Here is a 24,167-nt window from a genome sequence, read left to right as displayed (position 1 = left end):
ATGTACAGGAACCGGGATTAGCTAATTGCTAGGTACGCACAGTTCCATCGCAAAGGAATGCGAAAACGGGGAGTTTTCCCGTGTGAACACTCGTCCGATTTACAAGGGAATTGTCCCATTGCGTGCGGGAGCACTTGAGACACGCGTACGCGTGCTCGCTCCGCTTGAAACGGTCCAAAACATAGAATTACAGTCTGCTATGTTTTTCTGCAGGTTTAGGGTTTCGCACCTAAACTGCAAAGAATTGCTAGGGAGCCTCGAAAAGGCCTTGGGATGCGTGTACAGCGCAGTAGGCACCTAACAGGGGCAAACCAAAAAATTACAGCATGCTGAAATTGACCTGCAGCTCACTGGAAAGCTTCCACACCACAAGGGAAAGCTTCCACACCGCAAGGGAAAGTGTCCTTGACGTGTACTTTTGACCTAAAGGGGATTTTGCACGGGTATGCTGGCGACATTGGGTCAAAAACCTGCAATTATAGCCATGGACAGGTTTGAACAGCTTGGTGAGGGTTAGGTGCAAGCGTTCGGATCGTTTATTTGCCAGGGGAGCCTCGGGAAATCATTGGGTGCTTGTACAGGACAATTTAGAGAGATTTCCCACGAGGAATCTTGTCTAATTCAAGGGGCAAGTGACCCTTCAAGTGCGAGAGCTCGAGGGCTATCCACAGAAGCGATTGGCACGCGAATTGGAGCACAAAACAGACAATTCAGCGTGCTGCTGTCACAAACGGGAGCGCATGCTGAAATTGACCTGCAACTCACTGGAAAGCTTCCACACCACAAGGGAAAGCTTCCACACCGCAAGGGAAAGTGTCCTTGACGTGTACTTTTGACCTAAAGGGGATTTTGCCATGTTATGCTGGTGAAATTGGGTCAAAAACCTGCAATTATAGCCATGGACAGGTTTGGACAGCTTGGTGAGGGTTAGGTGCAAGCGTTCGGATCGTTTATTTGCCAGGGGAGCCTCGGGAAATCATTGGGTGCTTGTACACGACAATTTAGAGAGATTTCCCACGAGGAATCTTGTCTAATTCAAGGGGCAAGTGACCCTTCAAGTGCGAGAGCTCGAGGGCTATCCACAGAAGCGATTGGCACGCGAATTGGAGCACAAAACAGACAATTCAGCGTGCTGCTGTCACAAACGGGAGCACATAACAATATAAAATACATTCGGATAAATAGAATTTATCGCTTATTACTGAAGCCAAAGGATATAGAGAGAGAGAGAGATAGAGAGTGAGAAGATCGACACAGTACTGGGGACCAGAAGATGGGTTGGTCCCCCCCCCCCCCCCATAATAGTATCTTTATTACTAAGGAGAAGTCTATACAAGCACTTGAACCGAACGTATCACCACGTTCTATCTAGAATAAGACTTGATGGTTCCTGGAAGCCTCGCCTTCTGATTCCTAGGGCAAAATCCTATTCCAAGGAACTTCCGTTCCTTATTCCAAATCCTTGAGAACCAAGGTTCTCGCCTTTGGATCTCACTTTCCAGACTCAGGGCATGACATCCCTGCAACTCTCTTTTCCAACTCTGTTTCCAGAGTCCTCTTCCCGCAGAACAACTCTACTTTCCCGGACACGAAGTCCTTACTTGGGAATCCCAACTTCCAGATCACAACTTGAGAGACTACCTCTCTCCGACACGTGGATCTACTTCCCAAACTCGGGTACGAAACCTTTGGGCTGATCTGGCTCTAGTTCCTCAAAGCGCTTTTCTCCTGCAGAGGCTCATGCCTTCCTCTGCTCCTACTCCCTCACGAAGAGGAAGTACACCTGCAATCAAATACTCAGAGATCATAACATGAAAATCGTTACCTTCAAAGTCTTGACGCTCGAAACGCAACTCAGTTCTCAAAAAGCAATTCCTAGGAAGAGATCTCTACATAGAAAATCCTCTCTTCTAATCCTACACACAAAAGAGGTGTGTTCTCGGGTTCCTTCTCGTAAATCAGCCCCGTCTACGACGTTTATGGGCTGAAGACAGAGAAAAACAGCAGCTTGTCGCGATGGAAACACTATGCGTAGGCACTTCTTCGCGAGGGAACTCGTGCACTAGGTCTTGGCGACATCGGGTACACTTGGGACAGTCATGGGCATCACCGGCAAACGTCTTCTTTGCGGGTGAACTCTATAGCAGCATCTCCTTCTTGCAAAAACTGATCCTCCTCTCTAAGTGAGGGCATGTGATGCTTTTATAGCTCTTGGCCACGGGCACAAATAGCTGCTCGCGTAGAGATCGCAGTCGGTTTTTTTTTCGTTTTTTTTTTTTCATTGTTCTGCTAGAAAAAGAGAGAGAGAAAACGCTGGCTGATCTGTTGCCTTATTTATCAAATGGCTGCCCACTTACTAAGTGGGCGGTCAGCATATTTTAAAAATGGTCTGAATCTGTCCAAAAACTCAATAAAACCTTACAAGTTAAAACAATGCTTTCACAGCACTTCCCAGGCGTCCTTGGATGCAATCACACGCACAATTGCAATGCAAACATAAACTTCCTTGCAGGAAAGCATCTGCTTTCCCGAAAAGCAATCCAGCTCTCTCAGAAAGCATCTTTTTTCCTCAAAGTTTCCTCTAAACCCATCTTCATTCAAGTGCTTGCTTTTCCTTGTGCACAATTCCAACATAGTTCGGAATTTTCTCTCGACTATGGATATCCCCTTTCCGATGCACCCGTCACCCACCTTGTGACACATCAGGAATACCCATCACCTAGTCCTTTCCTACCGAACTTACAGTACAATCTCCTTCACGATGCTCTATGTCACCCATCCTATGACGCATCAGAGATGTCCGTTCCCGGATGGTCGAATACTTCTTCCCCATGCTCCCTGTCACCCATCCGATGTGACGCATCAGAAGTACCCGTTCCTCGTGGCCTCACAGACATTCCCTTTCACAGTGCTCCCGTCATTACTTTGAATGACGCACTAGGAATACTCTGTACTCGGATGTCTCCAGTGAGAAAAACCCTCTCACTTAAAATTCCAATAATTCATTTGGAATTATTTTTCCTTGGTGTTCCAAGCGAGAAAACCCTCTCACTTATAAATCCAACAATTCATTTAGAATTATTTTTCTGTAAGATAAAGCCAATTTAGCAACAGCTGCAATTTCTCGCCAAGTTTTGCAAAGTGCTCTTAAGTGAGTGGAAAGTCTATGTTTACTTGGGATTTTGTCCGTGGAGACTTCTACTGTGGTTATGTTGCCGAAATCGGGTTAGAGTAGAGGAATTTTAGCCCGATAAAAGTGGGACAGCTTGTAGAAGTTTACATGTTTTTCTCAAGTATAAAAAGAATAAAGAAATATCGAAAGCGGCGCCAGTCTTTGGGGGCCAACAGGGTGTCGTTGTCTACTTGGCAACGCTCTAGTTGCCAGGCCGCGGTTTGTCTTGAAGTGTTGAATTCCAATCACAGGCTTATTCGTGAAGTTCCTTTGTGTCGTAGAGTTAAAGTAAAGTTATCGAGTGTCGTCTGCTGCTTGGCAGCGCTCTAGCTGTCAGGCCGTGGTTTGTCTTCAAGTGTTGAATTCCAATCAGAGTCTTATTTGTGAAGTTCCTTCGTGTCGTAGAGTTAAAGTAAAATTATCGGGTGAAAGCCCAAGTCTACCGCCCTACAAGCCGGTTTCACCAAGTCCATCTTTACCCCTACTGCTGAGACAATATGTTCCCAAAACTATATCTTATAGAAGAAAAAAAAATCCCTCTTTTTCACATTTATAACCAGTTTATGCTTCCGCGGTGCCTGTAAAACTCTCTGAAAATCCCAAAAGTGGTCCTGAAAAATTCTTGTAGACGTCTCCAGGAGCAATTCAGATCTGATGATAACCACTCTTCATATCAATTTGGCAAGTAGAATTCTGAAGTCTGTCGAGTATATCATCGATCCTCGTAATGTGGGAATCTGTTCTGGTTCATTGTTTCTTTATTTTGGCCTCGGCTAACTGTGTAAGATGGCCACTTCGGTGGTGTACTACCAAGAATTAATCATGTGATCTTCAAGACGTGAAGGAGACAACTCGCTTGGTACGCCTTCAGAGAAACAATCAGCCTCTATTGCAAAAAATCTTGTCATTCCTTTTTGAGGTCAAACATATTCAACCTTCAATAGTCATTCAGTTCTTTCAAGACAATCGAGTAAAGAAAACTGGATCTCATCAAGTACAATCTCTTTCCCTTTTCATTTGTCAAAGTCGCTTTCTTAGCCCGATAGTCAATCACAGCGTTGTTCTTGTGGTACCAAGGGATTCCTAGGAGGACAACACACCCTTCCAAAGGCATGATTCTTTATGGCTTTATGCCCTGTAAGAAAGCGCGATGAAGACGAGAGATGCCAAATTTTTACAAGGGATGCCAAAAACAGAGCCCCAAAAGCTTCAAACTCAAAAGCAATAATCCCCAAAAGCAACTACTCACAATCTGCTAGTAAATCAACCAGTGCAAAAAAGAGCAATTCCGTACAGGCTGCTGTCACAAAGTGATGACGTGGCGGACAGCAGAAACCCTAATTTCTACCAGAAACCCTTAAAATTCCTGTAAACCCTAATTTTTGCCAGAAACCCTAAATTCCGGAAATCGTGGAGGCGGATTATTAAATTAAAAAAAAAAAAAAATTTGGAAAATGATGAGCGACGCGAATTTTGCTTTTGCTTTTGTTTTTTTTTATAAAAAAAAAAGAGAAAAGACTCTCTAAGAGAGAGAGAGAGAGAGAGAACTAATGCTTTTGATTTTAAAAGCTTTTGGGGCTCTGCTTTTGGGCATCCCTTGTAACCTTTAAATTAGTGGTGAGGGCCTCACTTCTCAGAGCATCTCGACGCAGAGTCTGAGAGTGAAACCCTAACCGCTCTCTTGTACTTTGATGATTGATTAATATAAAAAGAAATACCGAAAGGGCCGCCAGTCTTTGAGGCCAATATCTCTAGGGACGGAACTCCGCCGGGCCAGTGCAAATCTATTGTGATCTGTGAATTGTTTTGAAGTGGTTATTTGGTGCTGTCGCGGTTGATTCTTGACTTGGAGTGTCCAAGTCTGTTACAGTGGTATCAGAGCACGGCCGATTTCTCTTCTACAAGAAATCCGATCCCCGAATTTTTTTCCGCGGCACCTATGGCTTCAGGCAATGATCAGTCGACTCCCTCTGCATCTGGAGATGCGGGCTGGGATCACAACGAAGATTCAGGCAGAGAGTATGGCCCGCCTCGGCCTACTTAGGCGGAGCGGCGAGAGATAGAGCGTCGCCAGTTGATCGGCGATGAAACAAAGATGATGCTCAATTTTGCCAAGGACCCGAAGATGGCAAAATATATGAACCAGACCTCTTTGGAAGAGGTACAGATAAGGTGGCAGAGAACCACAACACCACTCCCGAAACCCGCTCTCAAGAAACCTTCTGCCTCCAAGAAATATACGGAGAAGGAACTGGAGAACATGGTTGATGCACGGATTGCTCAGCTTTTTGACACGCAAACGAAAGCCAAAAAGCACGGCAAAAAGCAGAAGAAAGGCAATGACTTCCCGGGATATTTAGGTCGTCGGTCGACATTTGACAAGGCAAAGAAATTGAAGAAGCGCGTCAAGTTTGAAGACCTACCCAGTTCTTCTTCTTCTTCTTCTGACAGTTCTTCTAGCTCCTCGGATTCGAGCGAAGAAGACAGAAAAGGTAAAAAACGAAGCAAGAAGCAACGCTTTGGAAAGGGCAAGAGAAAGGCAAAGAAGGCTAAATCTCGCCAAGAGACTCACAGTTCTACTGAGGACTCGTCTACAGACAGCTCAGATTCCGATGACGAAAAGTTTTATGCGAACAAGAAGAATTTTTACAAAGCCAACCAGTATGACTTTCTCGAAGATAAAAGCAAGAAAGTCCGAGAGTTTAAGGAAGGTGGCCACTCTATCAAGTTTGATACTTTTCAGGATACTCAGATGCTTCGAAGGCTTTGTCTTTTATTCAGCAGTTTGACATTGCTTTCGCGGGAGCACACTATTCAGAGCACTCCAAGATTCAGAGAGCTACCTCTTACCTTAAGGGGAATGCTCGTACTTGGTGGTCCACGCTTCTTTTAACAAGAGTGCGCCACTTAAATGGCTGAAATTTTAGAGGCTTTTTATTTCTTCTTGGTTAACGCAAGAATATGAACGAGATGTACGAGCTGCTTGGAACCATCTTCGGATGACCAAGAAAGATACAATCAATGCTTATTGTGAAAGATTCTGGAGCTCTTTTCTACCCGCCTCTTCATTCAAGAAGATCTCGTTCAAAGAACAGATTGAGCGGTTTACCTTGGGTCTACCTACAGAGATCTGAGATCACTGCTTGGAACAGAAGTCAGCTTCTATTCAAGAGTTGATGAGTCATGCGAAGCGGGGCTTTGCCATTCACTCTGGCAGTTTGACCTACCCCACAGATAAGGCCATGACACAACGAGCCGAACAGACTTCTGGGAATGAAAGTAGAATGAAAAAGAGCAACCTAGAGAAAAAAAAGGATACACGACCCAAGCTTACTCCTGAGGAGAGAGCTCGCTTCATCACAGAGGGGAAGTGCTTTGGATGCGGGGAACATGGACATATCTCCGCAGAGTGCCCTGATAAGGCACAGAAAGAACAGAATGATAAAGACGACGACAGGCCTAAGAGTTTGAGAGCAGCTGAGGTATATGGCAAAAAAGGCAGATAGAAAAGTAGAACTGGTACCACATGGCGTCGGACCTGCACCGAATCTAATGAATGAAAGTACAAACTTTGCCGCTTTCGGGGCAAAGTGAAGGATCAGGAAGTTCTTTTAAAGGAGCCAAGGCCAACTTCTTTTCACTTGGAATTGGCGGCTGGATTTGGAACTACGCCCGACAGACTGACGCCACAGGCGGAGGTAGTTTGACTGGCACCCGGATGGGATGTTGCCATTACACCGAGCATTGGCAAACTTCGTTTGCAATGACAGGGGTGTTCAGGGCTCACGAGTGACGTTCTACTCGGGATCCCTTGGTACCACAAGAACTACGCCGTGGTTGACTACCGGGCCGAGAAAGCGACTTTGATAAATGAAGGGCTTAGAGATTGTACTTGATGAACTTCAGTTTTCTTACTCATTCTTTTGGGAGAACTGAACGATGGATAAAAGTTGAATATGTTTTGACCTGAAGAAAAGAACGCCAAGATTTTTTTTCTCCACGCTCATGCCGATTGCTTTTGAGAGGGCCTGAAGATCATACCATTGATCTGAAATTTGGAAGCACGCCACCGAATCGGCCACCTTATCGTGTGAGCCGAGTACAGAATGAAAAGATTATGAACTCAGTGAAAGACCTCTTGGAAAAGGGTCTTGTCCAGCCTAGTACTTCACCGTATTGCTCTCCAGTGTTGTTGGTTTTGAAGAAAGACGGATCTTGGAGAATGTGCATCGATTATAGCACTCTCAACGAAATCACCATCAAGAACAGATTTCCGATTCCTAGGATCGATGATATACTCGATAGGTTACAGGGATCCTCGTGCTTTAGCAGGATTGACTTGAAGAGTGGATATCATCAGATCAGGATAGCGCCAAGAGATGTCTACAAGACAGCTTTTCGGACGACTTTTGGGTTATTTGAGTTTTTGGTGATGCCTTTTGGCTTAACCAATGCTCCTGCGACATTTAACCGGATGATGGACAGGATTTTTCGAGAGTACAGGCTATTTGTTGGCACTTTCTTTGACGACATCATTGTTTTCTCGAAGAATGAGAAATCACCGTTGGTTCTGGCTATTTCCGCGATACATCATAGGAGCTTCGAGGATATGGTCGATCAGTGTGCCACAGATACAGATTTTGCAGATATTTTCACACGGATACGGGATGGGGAGACAGAAGTTGGATACTCCCTTCGGGAAGGCTACTTGATGAAAAAGACTATGTTGTGCGTTACACAACCCTTGAGGGAAAAGGTTATGACTGATTGCCACTGTCCACCTTTTACGGGTCACCGCGGCATTGCTACCACCATGAAAGGGGTAGAGAGAGATTTCTTTTGGCGGAGACTGAAGAAGGATGTGGAAGAGTTTGTGCGCAGTTGCTTGGTATGCCAGAAGGTCAAGTTTGACAGGCATAAGGCACAGGAATTGTTACAGCCTTTACCCATACCCACCCGCCCCTGGGAAAATATTGAAATGGATTTCATATTTTGATCTCCCGAGAATACAGAATGATCACGATGATTTTCCGATTACATGGCACGCCTGAGACGATTGTCTCCGACAGAGACCCCAGATTTATGAGTTTGTTTTGGAAGGCAATTTGGGAGAACATTGGCACGCGGTTGCAGTTCTCGTCATCGTTCCACTTGCAGACTGACGGGCAATCTGAGATTGCCAATTCAGTGATTTTAGATTTATTGAAGTCTTGTATCTCGCATCAGAAGACTCAATGGGAAAAGAACTTACCTTTGGTGGAATTTGCCTACAATAACACGATACACTCTTCGACGGGGAAGATGCCATGTGAGATTGTTGAAACTGCTGCGAAGGTTCCATCCTTCCTCAGCACGAAAGATTAGAAATTTGAAGCGGATGAATATTCGCGAGATTTGGATACGGCTTTTGCCAAGGTTCGCGAGACTTTGCAGGAGTCTCAAGAACGACAGAAAAAGGCAGCGGATCGCCATCGTCGCGACTGGAAACTAAAGGAGGATGATTGGGTGCTCTTACTTTTGAGAAGGCACGCCTAAGAAAGAAACAGGGAAAGGAGAGGCTTTTTCCAAAGCTTAGTATGTGATACTACGCACCTTTCCACATTACTGACAAGATAAATGATGTCTCCTTTCGATTGAAACTGCCAGATACTTGGAGGATTCACAATGCATTGCATGTGAGTCTCTTGAACCCTGTTAAGGGTGATGTGCCTGATGATGGGGAGCCTGATGAGCAACCCAAAGTGGAAGAAAACGAGGAGATCCTTGTTCCTGAACAGATTTTGGCACATAATGATACGAAGAAAGGTAAAGTTCGAAGGCGGTTCTTGGTTAAGTTCAAGAACTTTCCTGCATTTGATGCGAAGTGGATGGAGGAGGAGGACCTAGCAGATACTCCTCGGATTGTGAAACTTTACCTCGATGTTTTGGTTTAGCATAGTCTACTCCAAACGGAACCCAGAATTCAGCTTGGCCGGAGATCTGGTGCAGTGGGATGCACAAGAGGGGAGTCACTCCACTCCTTTGTCAACAGATGCCTCAATTTTGATACTAAAGTCACTGATGTCTCTTTGAGCTTCAAGGATACTGAGAGCTGACAGTATTCTGCTGGACGACTTTATGAAATGGAATTCCAAATTATGATACTGATTTGTTCTTGACTTCTTGTGAGTGCAGGAACTGGTAGACGAAATGACTGCAGCATTTTGGTCTACTTGATCTCGAATAGACATGGTTGCAATAGGGGTTAGTCAATCGGACATCGATGAGGTCCCGATTGGACCTAGATGTGATTGCTAGCTACATTGCCGATAAATCATGGTCTAAGATCCGAATGAATGTTGAATGTCATGTGATGTCCTGTGATGTCTGGTGATGTCCTGTGATGTCGTGTGATGTGATTGTCGATTTTGTACATGTGCTAGATGTGTGTTCCTAGTACGTAGGTACTAACAGTCAGTGTCTACTAAGACGGTTTATGGCTTTTGTCGGTTTTGCAGGCGTAATCGCGGTCGATTACAATGCTTTCAAGAGGGGGGTATGTCACAAAGTGATGACGTGGCGGACAGCAAAAACCCTAATTTCTGCCAGAAACCCTAAAATTCCTGCAAACCCTAATTTTTGCCAAAAACCCTAAATTCTGAAAATCGCGGAGGCGGATTATTTTATAAAAAAAATTTGGAAAATGATGAGCGACGCGAATTTTGCTTTTGCTTTTGCTTTTTTTTTTAAAAAAAAAAGAGAAAAGACTCTCTAAGAGAGAGAGAGAACTGGTGCTTTTGATTTTAAAAGCTTTTGGGGCTCTGCTTTTGGGCATCCCTTGTAACCTTTAAATTAGTGGTGAGGGCCTCACTTCTCAGAGCATCTGGACGCAGAGTCTAAGAGTGAAACCCTAACCGCTCTCTTGTACTTTGATGATTGATTAATATAAAAAGAAATACCGAAAGGGGCGCCAGTCTTTGGGGCCAATATCTCTAGGCACGGAACTCCGTCGGGCCAGTGCAAATCTATTGTGATCTGTGAATTGTTTTGAAGTGGTTATTTGGTGCTGTCGCGGTTGATTCTTGACTTGGAGTGTCCAAGTCTGTTACAGCTGCCACGTCAACACAGTCAACGCAAATCTCTGAAATCCGTACTGTTCTGCCACGTCAACAGTCAGTGCAAAATCAGGAGTCCGTATTGCTGCCACATCAACGTCCATACCGTTTCTGCCACGTCAGCAACTATCCGGGTGGTCATGCCACGTCATCACTTTGTAACATTAGCTATTAGCATCAGCATCTCTGCATTTAGTCATTGTATCAGCATTGTGCAAGAATAAAGAAGGTACTTGCTCTGGCAACAGAGCAAGGGTGCCCTTGAGTTTGGGACCCGACATTCAGTGTCGTCTCTTTTCTCTCTTTCTTGTATCTCTCTCTTTCTTTCAGTTCAGTTCCGTTCTTTCAAGTGAAATAAAGTGTCCCTTGTGTTCGTGCGGAGTACTAGATCCGAGAATCCTTAAAACACTTCCATTGCACCTGACAATAGTAACAAACTTGGATGCCCCAAGTCAAGATTCTCCCGCAACACAGCAGAGATTCACTTTAAAACAGTTCACAAAAGACGACACGGCCCGACGTAGTTCCATGCCAAGAGGTATTGGCCCCAAAGACTAGCGCCCCTTTCGGTATTTCTTTTTATATTAATCTTTGAGCAAAGTAGAACTCCCGCGGGTGCTCGCTCTTAGACTCTGCGTCCAGATGCTCTGCAGAGTGAGCCCCCTTGGGTTTATTATAAAGTTTACAAGGGATGTCCAAAAGCAGAGCCCCAAAATCTCAAACTCAAAAGCAATTGTCCCAACAACAATTCTCTTAAAAATCTTTTTATCCAAAAGCTACGAGCTAAATTAGCCAACGCAATTTACGGAATTCAGTACGGACTGCCACGTCAACAACGCGATTAGCGGCGCAATTTTCAAGGGTCCGTACATTCTGCCACGTCAACCTGTTCACGCGTCGGAGCTTGCTACCACGTCAACAGTGTGTTTGTCTGGGGGCCTATTGCCACATCACCAGTTTGTGACAAACCCCGCAAAAACAAACAGAGGCCATAAGCTGTCTTAGCACACACTGATTGTTAGTATCGACGCACTAGGCACAACACATCTAGCACATGTACCAATCGACACTCACATCACTTGACATCACAGGACATCACCCGACAAATCACATTCAAAATCATTCCAAAACTCAGACCATGATTAATCTGCAACGTATTTAGTAATCGCATCTCACAAATGCCTGATTAACTAATCCTTATTGCAATCATGTCTATAGAGATTTATGAGACCAAAATGTTGCAATCATTTCGTCTTTCAGTTCCTGCACTCAAACAAGTCAACTGCAAATCAATCAGTATCATTTTCATTTTCGGGAAATCCAGTTCATCAAGTCATACAGCAGGATACTGTCAGCCGAGCAGTATCCCTGAAACCCAAAGGAACATCAGTGACTCTATATCAAAAATCGGGGCAATCTGTTGACAAAGGAGCGGGGTGACTCCCCTCTTGTGCAAACCCGTTGCACTAGATTTGCCCATGCTGAAATCAGGGTTCTATCGGAGTAGACTATGTTAAACCGAATGCTTCAAGGTAAAGTTCCACAATCTGAGAGTATCTGCTAGGTCCTCCTCCTCCATCCACTTCGCATCCAATGTAGGACAGTTCTTGAATTTAACCAAGAACCGCCTAATCACTTTACCCTTAATCTTTCTATCTTTATGTGCCAATATCTGTTCTGGAACGAGTATCTCCTCGCTTTCCTACACTTCGGGTTGCTCATCTGGCTCCCCATCATCAGGCACATCGCCTTTAAAAGGCTTCAAGAGACTCACATGAAAAGCATTGTGAATTCTCCAAGTATTGGGCAGCTTCAATCTAAATGAGACATCATTTATCTTTTCTTTTATCTAGAAAGGTCCATAGTATCTTATGCTAAGCTTTGGAAAAAGCCGCTCCTTTCCCTTTTACTTTCTCCGGCGTGCCATCTCAAAACGTAAGAGCACCCAATCGTCTTCCTTTAATTTCAAATCGCGACGGTGTCGATCTGCTGCCTTCTTGTGTCTTTCCTAAGATTTCGCTACAGCCTCCTGGACCTTGGCAAAAGTAGTGTCCAAGTCCCTCGTGTATTGGTCGACTTCAAAAATCTTATCTTTCGTGCTTAGGAAGGGTGGAACCTTCGTAGCACCTTCAATAATCTCAAATGGCGCCTTCCCCGTCGAAGAGTGGATCGCGTTATTGTAGGCAAATTCCACCAAGGGCCTCCACCTGTGGCCTCAGCCTGTCGGACATAATTCCAAGTCGAGCCGCCAATTCAAGTGAAAAGAAGTTGGCCTTGGCTCCTCCATCAAACAAAAATGAGGACTTCCTTATCTTTCACTTTGCGCCAAGGGCGGCAAAGTTTTGTACTTTTGTTCATCTGACTCGGATCGGGCCCCACTCAATGTGGTACCAGTTCTGCTTTCATCTACCTTTTCTGCCACGTTCCTCTGCTGCTCTAGAACTCTCTGGCTTGTCTTCAGTCTGTTCTTGCTGTGCCTTTTTGGGGCACTTTGCAGAGATGTGTCCAAATTCCCCACAGCCATAACACTTCCCCTCTTTGAGATAGATAGCCCTTTCTCTAAGAGTCAGTCGTGGACGTGTATCTTTCTTTCCTTTGTCCTGAAAACTCTCTCTCTTTCTACTTTCATTGTGGAAGGTCTGTTGGGTTCTCTGAGTCAAGATCTCATCAATGGGGTAAGTCAAATTGCCCGAATGTATCGCAAAACCCCGTTTCACATGACCCATCAATTCTTGAATAGAATTCAACTTTTATTCCAGGCAGTAGTCTTGGATCTCTGTAGGGAGTCCACAGCAAAACCGCTCGATCTATTCCTTAAACGAGACCTTCTTAAATGAAGAGGTTGGTGGAAAAGAGTTCCAAAATCGCAATAAGTGTCCAAAGAATCTCCCTTGGTCATCCGAAGATGATTCCAAGCAGTTCGTATATCTCGTTCGTACTCCCGAGTTAGCGAAGAAGAAATAAAGAGCCTTTTGAATTTCAACCATTTATGGAGCTTCCTTCCTCAGAAGAAGAGTGGACCACCATGTTCGAGCATTTTCCTTGAAGAAAGATGTAGCCCTCCTAATCTTGGAGCGCTCTGAGTAATGCCCTCCAGAGAAAGCTATGTCAAATTGTTGAATAAAGGCCAAAGCCCTCGGAGCATCTCGGAACCCAAAAAAGGATTCAAATTTAATCGACTGTCCACCTTCTTTAAATTCTTTTCTTTTCTTGCTCTTGTCTTTGAGAGAGTCATATTGGTTGGCTTTGTAGAAGTGCTTCTTTTCAAGAGTGCTTGTCCATGTCTTTCTGCGAATACACGTTCCGCTTTTCTACACTCGTCTGTCTTTTCGGCTTTCCTCCCTACCTGAGAGGAGAAGCAATGGCCACACGCCATCTCGAGTAAATCTTATCAGTCGGGTAATTCTCCAGGTGTTTAGCAAACCTCAAGTCCTTGGTGTACTTAGTCAATCTGTTTACACATTTGCCAATCTGCAGTTGACGTTTGTGCTACTTTCTGACAAAATTGTTCGAAAAAAATTTTGCCTAAATCTTCATTCTTTTCTTCAGTTCCCGCGCCGAATTTTCAACTTTTCTTTGCCTTCCCACTGAGAGGTGTCATCTCTGTCAGATTCTCCATGAGAACCCATGTGTAATCTGGGATTCTTTATGGCTTTATGTCCTGTAAGACAAAGCGATGAAGACGGGGGCGCGCCCGATGCGCGATGTATGAAGGATGGGAGTGGCTAATAAGTCCGCGTTTGGGACACGAAGATTCTTTCCCAAAAGTTGTGTGCGCTGCAAAAAGGATCGGATCCTTCGTAGATGTAAGGTGCAACGGAAGTGAATGTTGAACGTTGCTCAAGATGAGTGCTCCGAACTGTGCTCAAGGTTCCTTTTACTTACGGAAGGGAGAGCCTTCCGTTCCTTTAGTGAGAGATTGCAATGGACACAAACAAAATGGTGAACATTGTGAATGAAGGTGCTGAGACTGAGAGATGGAGAGAGAAGAGAATACAACACCAGAATGTTGTCAAACCCTCCTCCAAAGGCCCCACTCTCTATGGCGAGAGAGGTCTACTATTGATTGCACAATCTCTACAATGCTTGGACTTGCCGACGATGTCCATGACGATGAGGACGACGACGAGACGGGTTGAAATCTGAAAATGCTAAGGCTGAAATCTGCAAATCTTTATCTGCTGAACTATGATTCTATGTCGGTGACGATGTCGATGTCAATGACGACGGTACGAAGACGAGGCGCTGAAAACGCAGATGCTGAAATCTGCGTTTTCCGGGCTGAAACTGCAAACTTCGCGGGATCTTACCGTGCGGCGAGGATTTGCTGCGGGAAGGTGCGATCTGCGAGGTATGGGGGTTCTACTACGGAAACTGACTGCTGAAAACTGAAAACATTGAGTCTAGGGCTGATTCCATCACGAAGATCTGCAAAAACGTTGAGGTTGATCTGCAAACCAAAAACGCTAGGGACTGAAATCTGTCTTTGCTGAGGAAACTACTGATCTGCTGTCACTGGGGAATCTGCTGTCGCTAGGGCTGATCTGCTGTGTCTTATGGTCGCCGAGGCTATCCTGCCATGCAAAAACACCAAGGGCTGATGTGTGGTTGCAAAATGCTAGGTCCTTGCTGCTGTGTTGCAAAGACGCTAGGCCTACTAGGGTCCTGCTGAGAAGGTGCCTGTTGAATTGAAGTTCCTGCTGCCTCTTCTGCCAAAAAGTGCTAGCCCTAGGTTTCTATATATACAAACTTATGAAATTTGCCCTACCTAGTTCCCAACAAAAGTCACTTAAAAATAATAAGTGAAAATTGGCTAAAATAGGGAAAATAGGTTTATGCATTGTAAAGACGCTCCTGATGGGTTCTGATGAAAATCTGACGATCATGCTATGTGCAACCACAGGATATGCATCTACTCTAAGTGTCTGGACATGCACGGTCTGCGAACAGACTCGCAAAAGTGCCAGATCACTTCCTATTCTAGACTGACTTGACTGAATTGAACCCCGGTCATGTTGTAGCTTATCCACAGACACATAGGGTCGTGACAGTAGAAGAAGAATCTTTATGTGCTCTGATACCACTGTAACAATCTTGGACACCCTAAGTCAAGATTCTACCGCGACACAACAGAGATTCGCTTTAAAACAGTTCACAAAAGACGACACGGCCCGTCGTAGTTCCGTGCCAAGAGGTATTCGCCCCAAAGATTGGCGCCCCTTTCGGTATTTCTTTTTATATTAATCTTTGAGCAAAGTACAACTCCCGCGGGTACTCCAACTCCCAGACTCTGCGTCTAAATGCTCTGTAGAGTGAGCCCCCTTGGGCTCATTATAAAGGTTACAAGGGATGCCCAAAAGCAGAGCCCCAAAATCTCAAACTCAAAAGCAATTGTCCCAAAAGCAATTCTCTTAAAAATCTTTTATCCAAAATCTACGAGCTAAATCAGCAAATTACGGAATTCCTTACGGATTGCCACGTCAACAGCGCGATTTGCGGTGCAATTTTCAAGGGTCCGAACATTCTGCCACGTTAGCCTGTCGACGCGTTTTACAGAGTCTGTTGCCACGTCAACAGTGTGTGTACGGGGGCTTGTTGCCACGTCACCAATTTGTGATAGCAACACACAAACAGAAACTGCAATCACATAACGTTCCCGAGAGAGAGAGAGAGAGAGAGAGAGAGAGAGAGAGAGAGAGAGAGAGAGAGATGGCATGGCAAAGTACAACTCACAAGAATTCTCTGCTCTCAGACTCTGCGTCCAGATACATTGCAGAGTGAGGCCCTGGGTTCCTTATAAACATTCAAGGGTTGCCTAAGAGCAGAGCCCAAAAGCACTTCTATCAGAATCAATAACCTCAAAAGCATCTGCTGCCAAAAGCTAGCGCTGAAGTCAGCCAACACGTTTTGCGGAAATTCGTACAACCTGCCACATCAACATCCGTACAGCATGCCATGTCAGCATGTCAGCGCATTTTACAGTAGTCACCTTCGCAGTTCAAGCGTCAAGTCTTTTTAGGGTTTAGTCATATGATGGAACCCTCTCAACAACGCAATCCGTGTATAGGGAGCATTTAGTTGTATGTTGGAAAACCTCTGAACAACGCAAGCTGGTGGACTGGGGAGCGTTTAGTTGTATGCTCGGAACCTCCAAGCAACACATGCTGCAGTCTAGGGAGCGTTTGGTTGTATCAATCCTCTAAGCTCATGACCCGGACCTTTTTAGGTTATTTGCGGGGGGAGTGAGGAGGTAGTCGTTGAGTAGCTTCATGCCTAAGACCGTGTGTCTGGGAGGAGTGCTCAACGGCGCTGTTTATTGTCTCTTCTAACATGCATATATGAGCAGTTGTGTTACATTGTGATGTGCCAACCACTGAATATTCCTAATTGGATGAGATTGCCTAGTTATGTAATTTTAGTGCATCAAGACACCCGTTACAAATCAGCGCGATCATGGTGTGACGGCTAATTTTGCTACACCAGAACATCAAGAGCTCCGATATGGAATGAGAAAATTGAATGACCCTCAAATATTTTTGAGCTAACTTGAGTTGTTTTGCAGATATAATGTAATAGCCGACGATTGCTCTTCTTTCAAGAAGGGGAGATGTCACAAACTGATGACATGTCAAACCACCGAAGACCCAGAGGGTTAGAGCTTATGTCATCAAACCACAGAAGACCCAGAGGGTTAGAGCTCCCCGAGCTCTAACCCTAGCCAACCTGCAAGTCCCAGTCGAGGAGCCTAAACCCTAGCAAAACCAGCAGAAGAAGAAGTCTTTACCAACTTATGATCCTTGTCGAAAGGGCCTACAAATCACAAGGGGTAAGGATTAAATATCCTAACCCAACTTGCAAGGTCCCATCCGATAGGGCCTAAAGTAACGCACCCACACACACACATACACACAAATTAACCTTACGTAAAAACTGATGACGTGGTTGTTGTACGGGTGATCTGTAGATTGCGTTGGCAAGCCGATGACGTGGCAATTGTACCATAGTTACATGGAATGGCCATTTTCAGGTCCCCGCTCCCATCCCAATTCTCCGTTCTGGATTCCCGTTCCGTGTTTCAGACGTGAGTCGAAACAGGGGATGGCATTTCATGCATTTTGTCATTCCCCGTTCCGGGTAACTATGAATTGTACGGACACCCACCTTTCACGCTGTTGACGTGGCACGTGTAGGAAATTTCCGGATTTTGCAATGGCTGCCTATTCCGCCAGTTTTTGGACCATATGCTTTTGGGACTTGAAGCTTTTCATGTAAATTGCTTTTTCATGGCTAAGGGGCCTTTAAATATGTAGCATGCTTCCGCATGGAGTGATGCCGGCCTTGCTGAGAAAAGAGCATCTACGCCTCCAGTGAGAGTGAGCAGCAGAGAGGATGAGAGCCACGCGCCGGAAACGAGAGAGAGAGAGAGAGAGAGAGAGAGAGAGAGAGAGAGAGAGAGAGAGAGAGAGAGTTTGTTGGGAACTAGGTAGGGCAATTTTGATAAGCAAGTACATTAGCGCTAGCATAATCTGGCAGAAGAGGCAACAGGAACCAAGTGTTCAACAGGCACCTTCTCAGCAAGACACCCCCCCCCCCGGACGAACAAAACCTAACGTTTTCAGCCAAGGCAAAGATTAACATTTTCAACATTTCAGAGCAACCAGCGTTTTTGCACTCGCAGATTCCTTGGCGACAGCAAGACAGATTCAGCCCTAGCATTTTTGGATCATGCAACAGACCTAGCGTTTTGCACATTCTCCGCGACGGCTTCAACATATGCAGTAGCGTTTTCAGTTTTCAGCACATAGACATCGCAGTAGAGACCCCAAACCTTACAGATCTCACCTTCCCGCAGCAAATCCTCACTGCACAGTCAAATTAAAGAGCATTTGCAGATTCAACCCAGAAAACGCAGATTTTTGCTTTTTCAGCGTGTCTTCGTCACATCGTCGTCATCGCAGTCGTCACCGACATAGAGTCAGAATTCAGCAGATAAAAATTTGCAGATTTCAGCCATTAGCGTTTGCAGATTTCAGCCCGTCTTGTCGTCGTCCTCATCGTCGTCGACATCGTCGGCAAGTCCAAAGCATTGTAGAGATTTGTGCCATCAATAGTAGACCACTCTCACCATAGAGAGTGGGGCCTTTGGAGGAGGGTTTGACAACATTCTGGTGCCGTATTCTTCTCTCTCTATCTCTCAGTCTCAGCACCTTCATTCACAGTGTTTATCCACTTTGTTTGTGATCACTTGCCCTCTCTCACTAAAGGAACGGAAGGCTCTCCCTTCCGTAAGTAAAAGAAACCTTGAGCACACTTCGGAGCACTCATCTTGAGCAAAGTTCAACATTCACTTCCGCTGCACCTTACATCGAATTTTGAATGCCTAAATTCAAGACAATAGTTTCCGTCAGAGATCCCCGATTCACGAGTTTGTTTTGGAGGGCTATTTGGGAGAACATTGGCACACGGTTGCAGTTCTCGTTATCATTCCACCCGTAGACAGATGGACAATCTGAGATTGCAAATTCAACTGTTTCGGATTTATTGAAGGCTTACATCTCTAATCAGAAGACTCGATGAGAAAAAAATTTGCCTTTGGTGGAATTCGCCTACAATAACATGGATCACTCTTCGACGGGAAAGGCGCCATTTGAGATAATTGAAGGTACTCAGAAGGTTCCACCCTTTCTCAACACTAAAGACAAGATTTTTGAAGCTGACCAATACACGAGGGACTTGACACTGCTTTTGCCAAGGTCTGTGAGGCTTTAGATAAGTCTCAAGAACGACATAAGAAGGCAGCAGATCGACATCGACGAGACTTGAAACTAAAGGAAGACGATTGGGTGCTCTTACGTCTTGAGAAGGCACGCCTAAGGAAACGAAAAGAAAAGGAGCGGCTTTTTCCAAAGCTTAGCATGAGGTATTATGGCCCTTTCCAGATTAAAGAAACGATAAATGATGTCTCCTTTTGACTCAAGATACCTGATACTTGGAAGATTCAAATTGCATTCAATGAGTTGATGGGGAGCCTGATGAGCAACCTGAAGTGGATGAGAGCGAGGAAACGCCTTTAGTCACTTGCGCCCCATAGGACGAGGTCCCATAAGTTGGTGGGAACTCTTCTTCAAAAATAGGCCTCTCGGCAAGACTTTGCAAGTTAGTAAAACTTCTTCTGTTGCTGCTTCTTCTTATGTTGCTTCTAGGGTTTAGGCTCCTAGATCACGATCTGCATGTTGGCACCCTTCTTCAGTGGCTTGACGCTTCAGCAGTTTATGACACAGAGTTTCACAAACTAACTCTGCAAATAGAGAATCTCAACCCCTTTGACAAACTACATAGTTTCATTGACGCGCTTGAACCAACCCAGAAGGACAACGTTCACAAATATAACCCTACCACCGTGGATGCTGCAATCGCCTATGTGGACCGTCTTGGCAATAATTGGCGCCCTACACGGAACTTTCTCCGTGGTGACCGATCTTCAAATAGCGCTCGCTTTTCATAGCGCAGTTCCAGAGAACGTTATAGCCAAAGTCAGCAGCAACACTCAGTTTAGGCAACAATCAATGGTGCCTTATTCAACTTCAAGGTTCTACTCTCAAGATCGACAATCTCAAAGCAAATCTCCTTCAAATATTCCACTTGATCATGGTAAAGAACGTGAATTTCCTCAAGATCAACGTTCCAATACTCAACAAGGTTCTTCGTCAAATGCTTCTTTGACTTCAAAGAAGGATGGATAATATACAATTTGGGGTGGTGACCATACATGGTAAGAGTGTCCAAAAAAACCAAGTCCGTCTAATTTGAGAAGAAATTCCAAGGCAGGAACATCATCAAATTCCGAACAATCAGCTTTTGCTAAGGATAAAGGAAAGTATGTGGTCAATACAATTCGTGTCTCGACAGATACGACTATCATGCTCAGTATGGTTCTTCAACTTTGGAGCCTCTCTCAAAGCATATTTTGAGTCTTCTTGGAACTCTCAATGGTCGCTCCATCAATGTTTTGATGGACAGCCGATGCTCGAATAATTTAAAAGACATCTCACTTATATAATGTGAGTTAGCAAAGGGATCACTTTTAACTTGTGATGAGATTCGACAATTGCAGTTCGATATTCAAAATTATGCAGATCAACTGGATTTCGAATCCATGCCTTGATCTTACTACGACATGATTCTTGGTCAACACTAGTTATTCGAATATGATCCAGCTATTAGCTTTCATGGACATACTATCAATATGTTCAAAGATGGACGTGAACTGATTTTACACGCCCTTTATCATGCGGAACGAGTGATTCAAGCCTCACATGTACAAGTCAAATAGCATGATACAGTGGACTATGAAACGAATATGATTTCCGATGCAAATGCAAATATTATTATTGATGTACTTTTGAATTCACTAACTTCTCCTCAATCAATTGATGAGGACAAAGATTATTTCGAGCAAGAAGGTTTTCCAAGTAATACTTCGTTACTAGATAAAGATAAAGACATAGTTGCAAATTCTAAGGCAGATTTGATTCTTTGCTAGATGATGATATGTGAATTGCAAGACATGAAGTAACAGTTTTTGAAGATGCTTCTAAAGAATTTTGGGATTCATTATTGGAAGATGATTGCAATCTCAATCAAAAATCCTCTTCAATGATTAGTAAAGTTGAAGTTACCCCCTCCAAAGAATGCCTTGAGAAGATTTCCTCTTTGCCAAATGTTTCCCACTTATTGGAAGATTTTGAAACCGAAGTCTTACATCATACAAAAGATTTTGAAGATCAATTTCTTGTTGCAATCAACCTGATGAAGCCATGTTCCAGATAGCTCAAAGATTGAAGATTTTCAAAGATTCGATGCTTTTCTGGAGTTCTATCAACATTAGAAGTCATTTGTTTGACCAAGGCTCTCATTTTAAATGGGAGGGAATGTCACGATTGTGGCTATTCATTCAATCAATCAAATCAATTAAAGAAGTGTCATCATCTTTTGAGTCTTAGTTTAATCTCAAGTACAAAGTTTTAGTCTTAATTCTAGGATTAGCACCATTAATCCTCACAACGACGTTATTACTTGTAGGCAGGGCATGAGTGTGGGAACAGGGGGTTGAGGGCGGAACCAGGAGACAGGGAGGCAGCTACGCGGGAGGCCTGGCAAGCTATCGAGGTCGTACAGCAAACGAGGCAAAACGTGGCGATAGAGGGCGGGAGCAAGAGGCACAACCATCGCTAGGGATCCTACGACCCACAAACCTGCTCTCTCTCTCTCTCTCTCTCTCTCTCTCTCTCTCTCTCTCTCTCTCTCTCTCTCTCTCTCTCTCTCTCTCTGATACCTACATTCAGTTCAGTTTTGTATCAATTTTGTTTCATTTGTCTTTCCGATAGACGGATGACATACACACAATGTACATTTGATTTGTCTCATAGGCCGATTTCGGCCTGACATAGACGTTAAAAATCTTTCTTTCTTTCTTTCTTTCTTTCTCTCTCTCTCTCTCTCACACACACACACATCTGCTACCATGTGTCTCTCACATCTACACTTCCACATTGTGCTATTCTGACATACATAACTCTTCAATGAATGCTTTTCCTCCTCTGTATGCCACCCATTTGCCATTCTCCCTTGCTGCTTTGACTTTATCCAGCTATGCTTATCCTCTTGTTGAGTTGTAGGGGTGTTAACTCATCAGCTATCCATACCTTTGTCCCTTGAAGGAATTTTGTCTTCTTCACGACTTCTATTTTTTGAAATCTATCAATGTATACAACTTGTGTGAATTTATTTGTGTATACAACTTTTGTCTATGTGCCTTGAACAATAACAGTGAAGAGATCACCTAGGTCCACGAAGGGATTAACTTGCTCCACATAGGAGACTACCTTGCTGCATTGTGTAATCGTTCCAACCGTCCAACATGCCAAGCAAAAGTGTCAAATTTGTCTTGATATTTCGACAATTACCAGCCAAACAAACAATGCCAAGCCTCCGTTTAATTACAATCCTTTATGCCTGGAGTCACAAAATACGAAGCATAGTTTTTGCCCAAACTTTCAGCTACGTAACTCTTCCAGCAGGACCTAACACTCGGAAGAAGTTACATCTTGTTTTTGAGAGATAGTACTACCAAGCTATAGGAAATCAAACTCCGCCAATAAGATGACCATTCTAGAAGAATATGGAAGAGATCTTCCTTAAAAAAACCTTGGGCAAAAAATTCGCACCTAGGAATAGATGTACAGGTGTCTCTTCCTCGTAAACAATACTCCATATTGAGGGTTGGAATGGTACTCGGAATCAAAAACAGATGTGTTCTGCTTTCTGATTCCAATTCCAAAGTGCAGCGACCAACTGCTTTACTGACATAAGTGCAACAGTGCATAGTACCAATTCTATTTTGCTGTATGACGGATTACTGATATAGTATTAAGAAGTCAGAAAGACCAGAGATGAAGCATTTCAGAAATGATGGATAAGAATACCATTTAAAATGCCGAAGAAGAATACCCGCTTGTGTTGGTGAAATGTCCAGCACAGTTGAAACATTTGTTACAGCCTCTTCTTGTCGCTGCCGGATATCCTTCTCACTTAGAACCAGATAAGTAGACTGAAAAGAAACAAACATTGACTATGCTGATAACAAAGCAACCAACCATCAATTCAAGTACACAAACAAAGCCACATCTTCATGACACCGTTTTTAGTTTCTTTATTCGGAAACTTTACATGTAATGGCATTTGATGGGGCCTTTGTCTGCTTAATCTTAGATGCTGTTTGCTTTAAATAAAGATAGCCGGGCCTCTACGTTATGACATGTATGATGTTAGTTCATACAGATACTCAGGATTATAACCAAAGGCTCCAATTCTTCCTTGTGCACTTCAAGCTCAAACCAAACTGTGAGGCGAGGTGCATAGTGAAAACAAGTACCTGATGAGTGCATAACGTGATGAAATTAACGTCATAATTTAGAAATGTGTAAGCTACTACCTGTGAACGACTGGAAGCTGGCTGCGGATCATCATCAACGCCATTGTCATCAAACCCATAATCTGACTCATCACTCTCATTAACCTCATTATCTGAAGGCATTAGATCACTCTGATACTCTTGCTCCCCTTCAGATGCACTCCCCATTGCATCATGCATGTCATCATCTGAGTCCATCTTCTTCCACTCGATGATTCACCCCCAAAAAGCCCTGCCCGACAAAAAAATATGCACCACAACACAGAAAAAAATGAAGGGGGTGTGTGCCAAAAAGCGGGATACCCGGTAGCCCGATATGTGCTTACTCGACAATCTGCAACCAATTAGGGTTTCTAAGCACTTGCACGCGGGTGTCTTCTGTACTGTCGGGCTTCGTCACGTCAAGAAGCCTTCCCAGCCTGCGAAGTACAGTGGCAAAGAGCAGGGGCAAAGGCAGATTCCACACTCAAAATGCAGTGTGATCGGAATACCCTATTGACCCAACGCAGGGGAGAGGCGGGGAAATGTGAGCTGCTCCTCTGAGGGAATAGTGGACTACGGAGCATGACGGACGAGCAAGAGCATTCTGCCGCACAGAGAGAGAGAGAGAGAGAGAGAGAGAGAGAGAGATCAACGAGGCTTTTTCGTGGTTTCTTTAGAGATGGTGAAAAGGAGACGCGGACATTTCTCAAACGCGACAGGACTAGCCTAGGCTAGGGGGGTGAAATGCTAAAGGCTAAAGTTGGGCAAAATGCCACACGAGAAGAGATGCAATGCGCACATAGGCGTTCACAATGCGTTCGTTTGCATTTGGTGAACGCCCTCCAAGCGAACGGCATGTTGCACACATTGCCTATACACAAGCGAGAAGCTTCTAATGCAAGCAGTAGCTTTTTCTGAAGCAGTTGCATGCTTGCTGTAGAGCATC

General features: G+C 44.3%; 1 protein-coding gene across 2 annotated transcripts in view; it reads right to left on the bottom strand.

Annotated features, from left to right (window-relative positions):
- The window catches only part of LOC147431012 (putative E3 ubiquitin-protein ligase ARI7), a 61,154-nt gene extending 37,217 nt beyond the window's left edge, over window positions 1–23,937 (bottom strand). Inside the window, exons 1-3 of one of the 2 annotated variants that reach the window (XM_086493528.1) lie at window positions 23,566–23,934; window positions 23,261–23,471; window positions 22,752–22,876 (exon numbers count right to left, since the gene is read on the bottom strand). In XM_086493528.1, the coding sequence (XP_086349654.1) occupies window positions 22,752–22,876; window positions 23,261–23,437 (302 nt within the window). In that variant the 5' untranslated portion in view covers window positions 23,438–23,471; window positions 23,566–23,934. Of the gene's footprint in view, window positions 1–22,751; window positions 22,877–23,260 lie in introns of both variants that reach the window. The other variant, XM_086493529.1, reaches the window with a different exon arrangement.
- Between the last annotated feature and the right edge of the window lie 230 nt (window positions 23,938–24,167).

The sequence above is a fragment of the Adiantum capillus-veneris genome, chromosome 21 (genome assembly GCF_014529385.1).
Source record: "Adiantum capillus-veneris isolate H3 chromosome 21, ASM1452938v2, whole genome shotgun sequence".
NCBI classification, from domain to species: domain Eukaryota; kingdom Viridiplantae; phylum Streptophyta; class Polypodiopsida; order Polypodiales; family Pteridaceae; genus Adiantum; species Adiantum capillus-veneris.
This window is presented reverse-complemented; position numbering and strand designations above follow the sequence as displayed.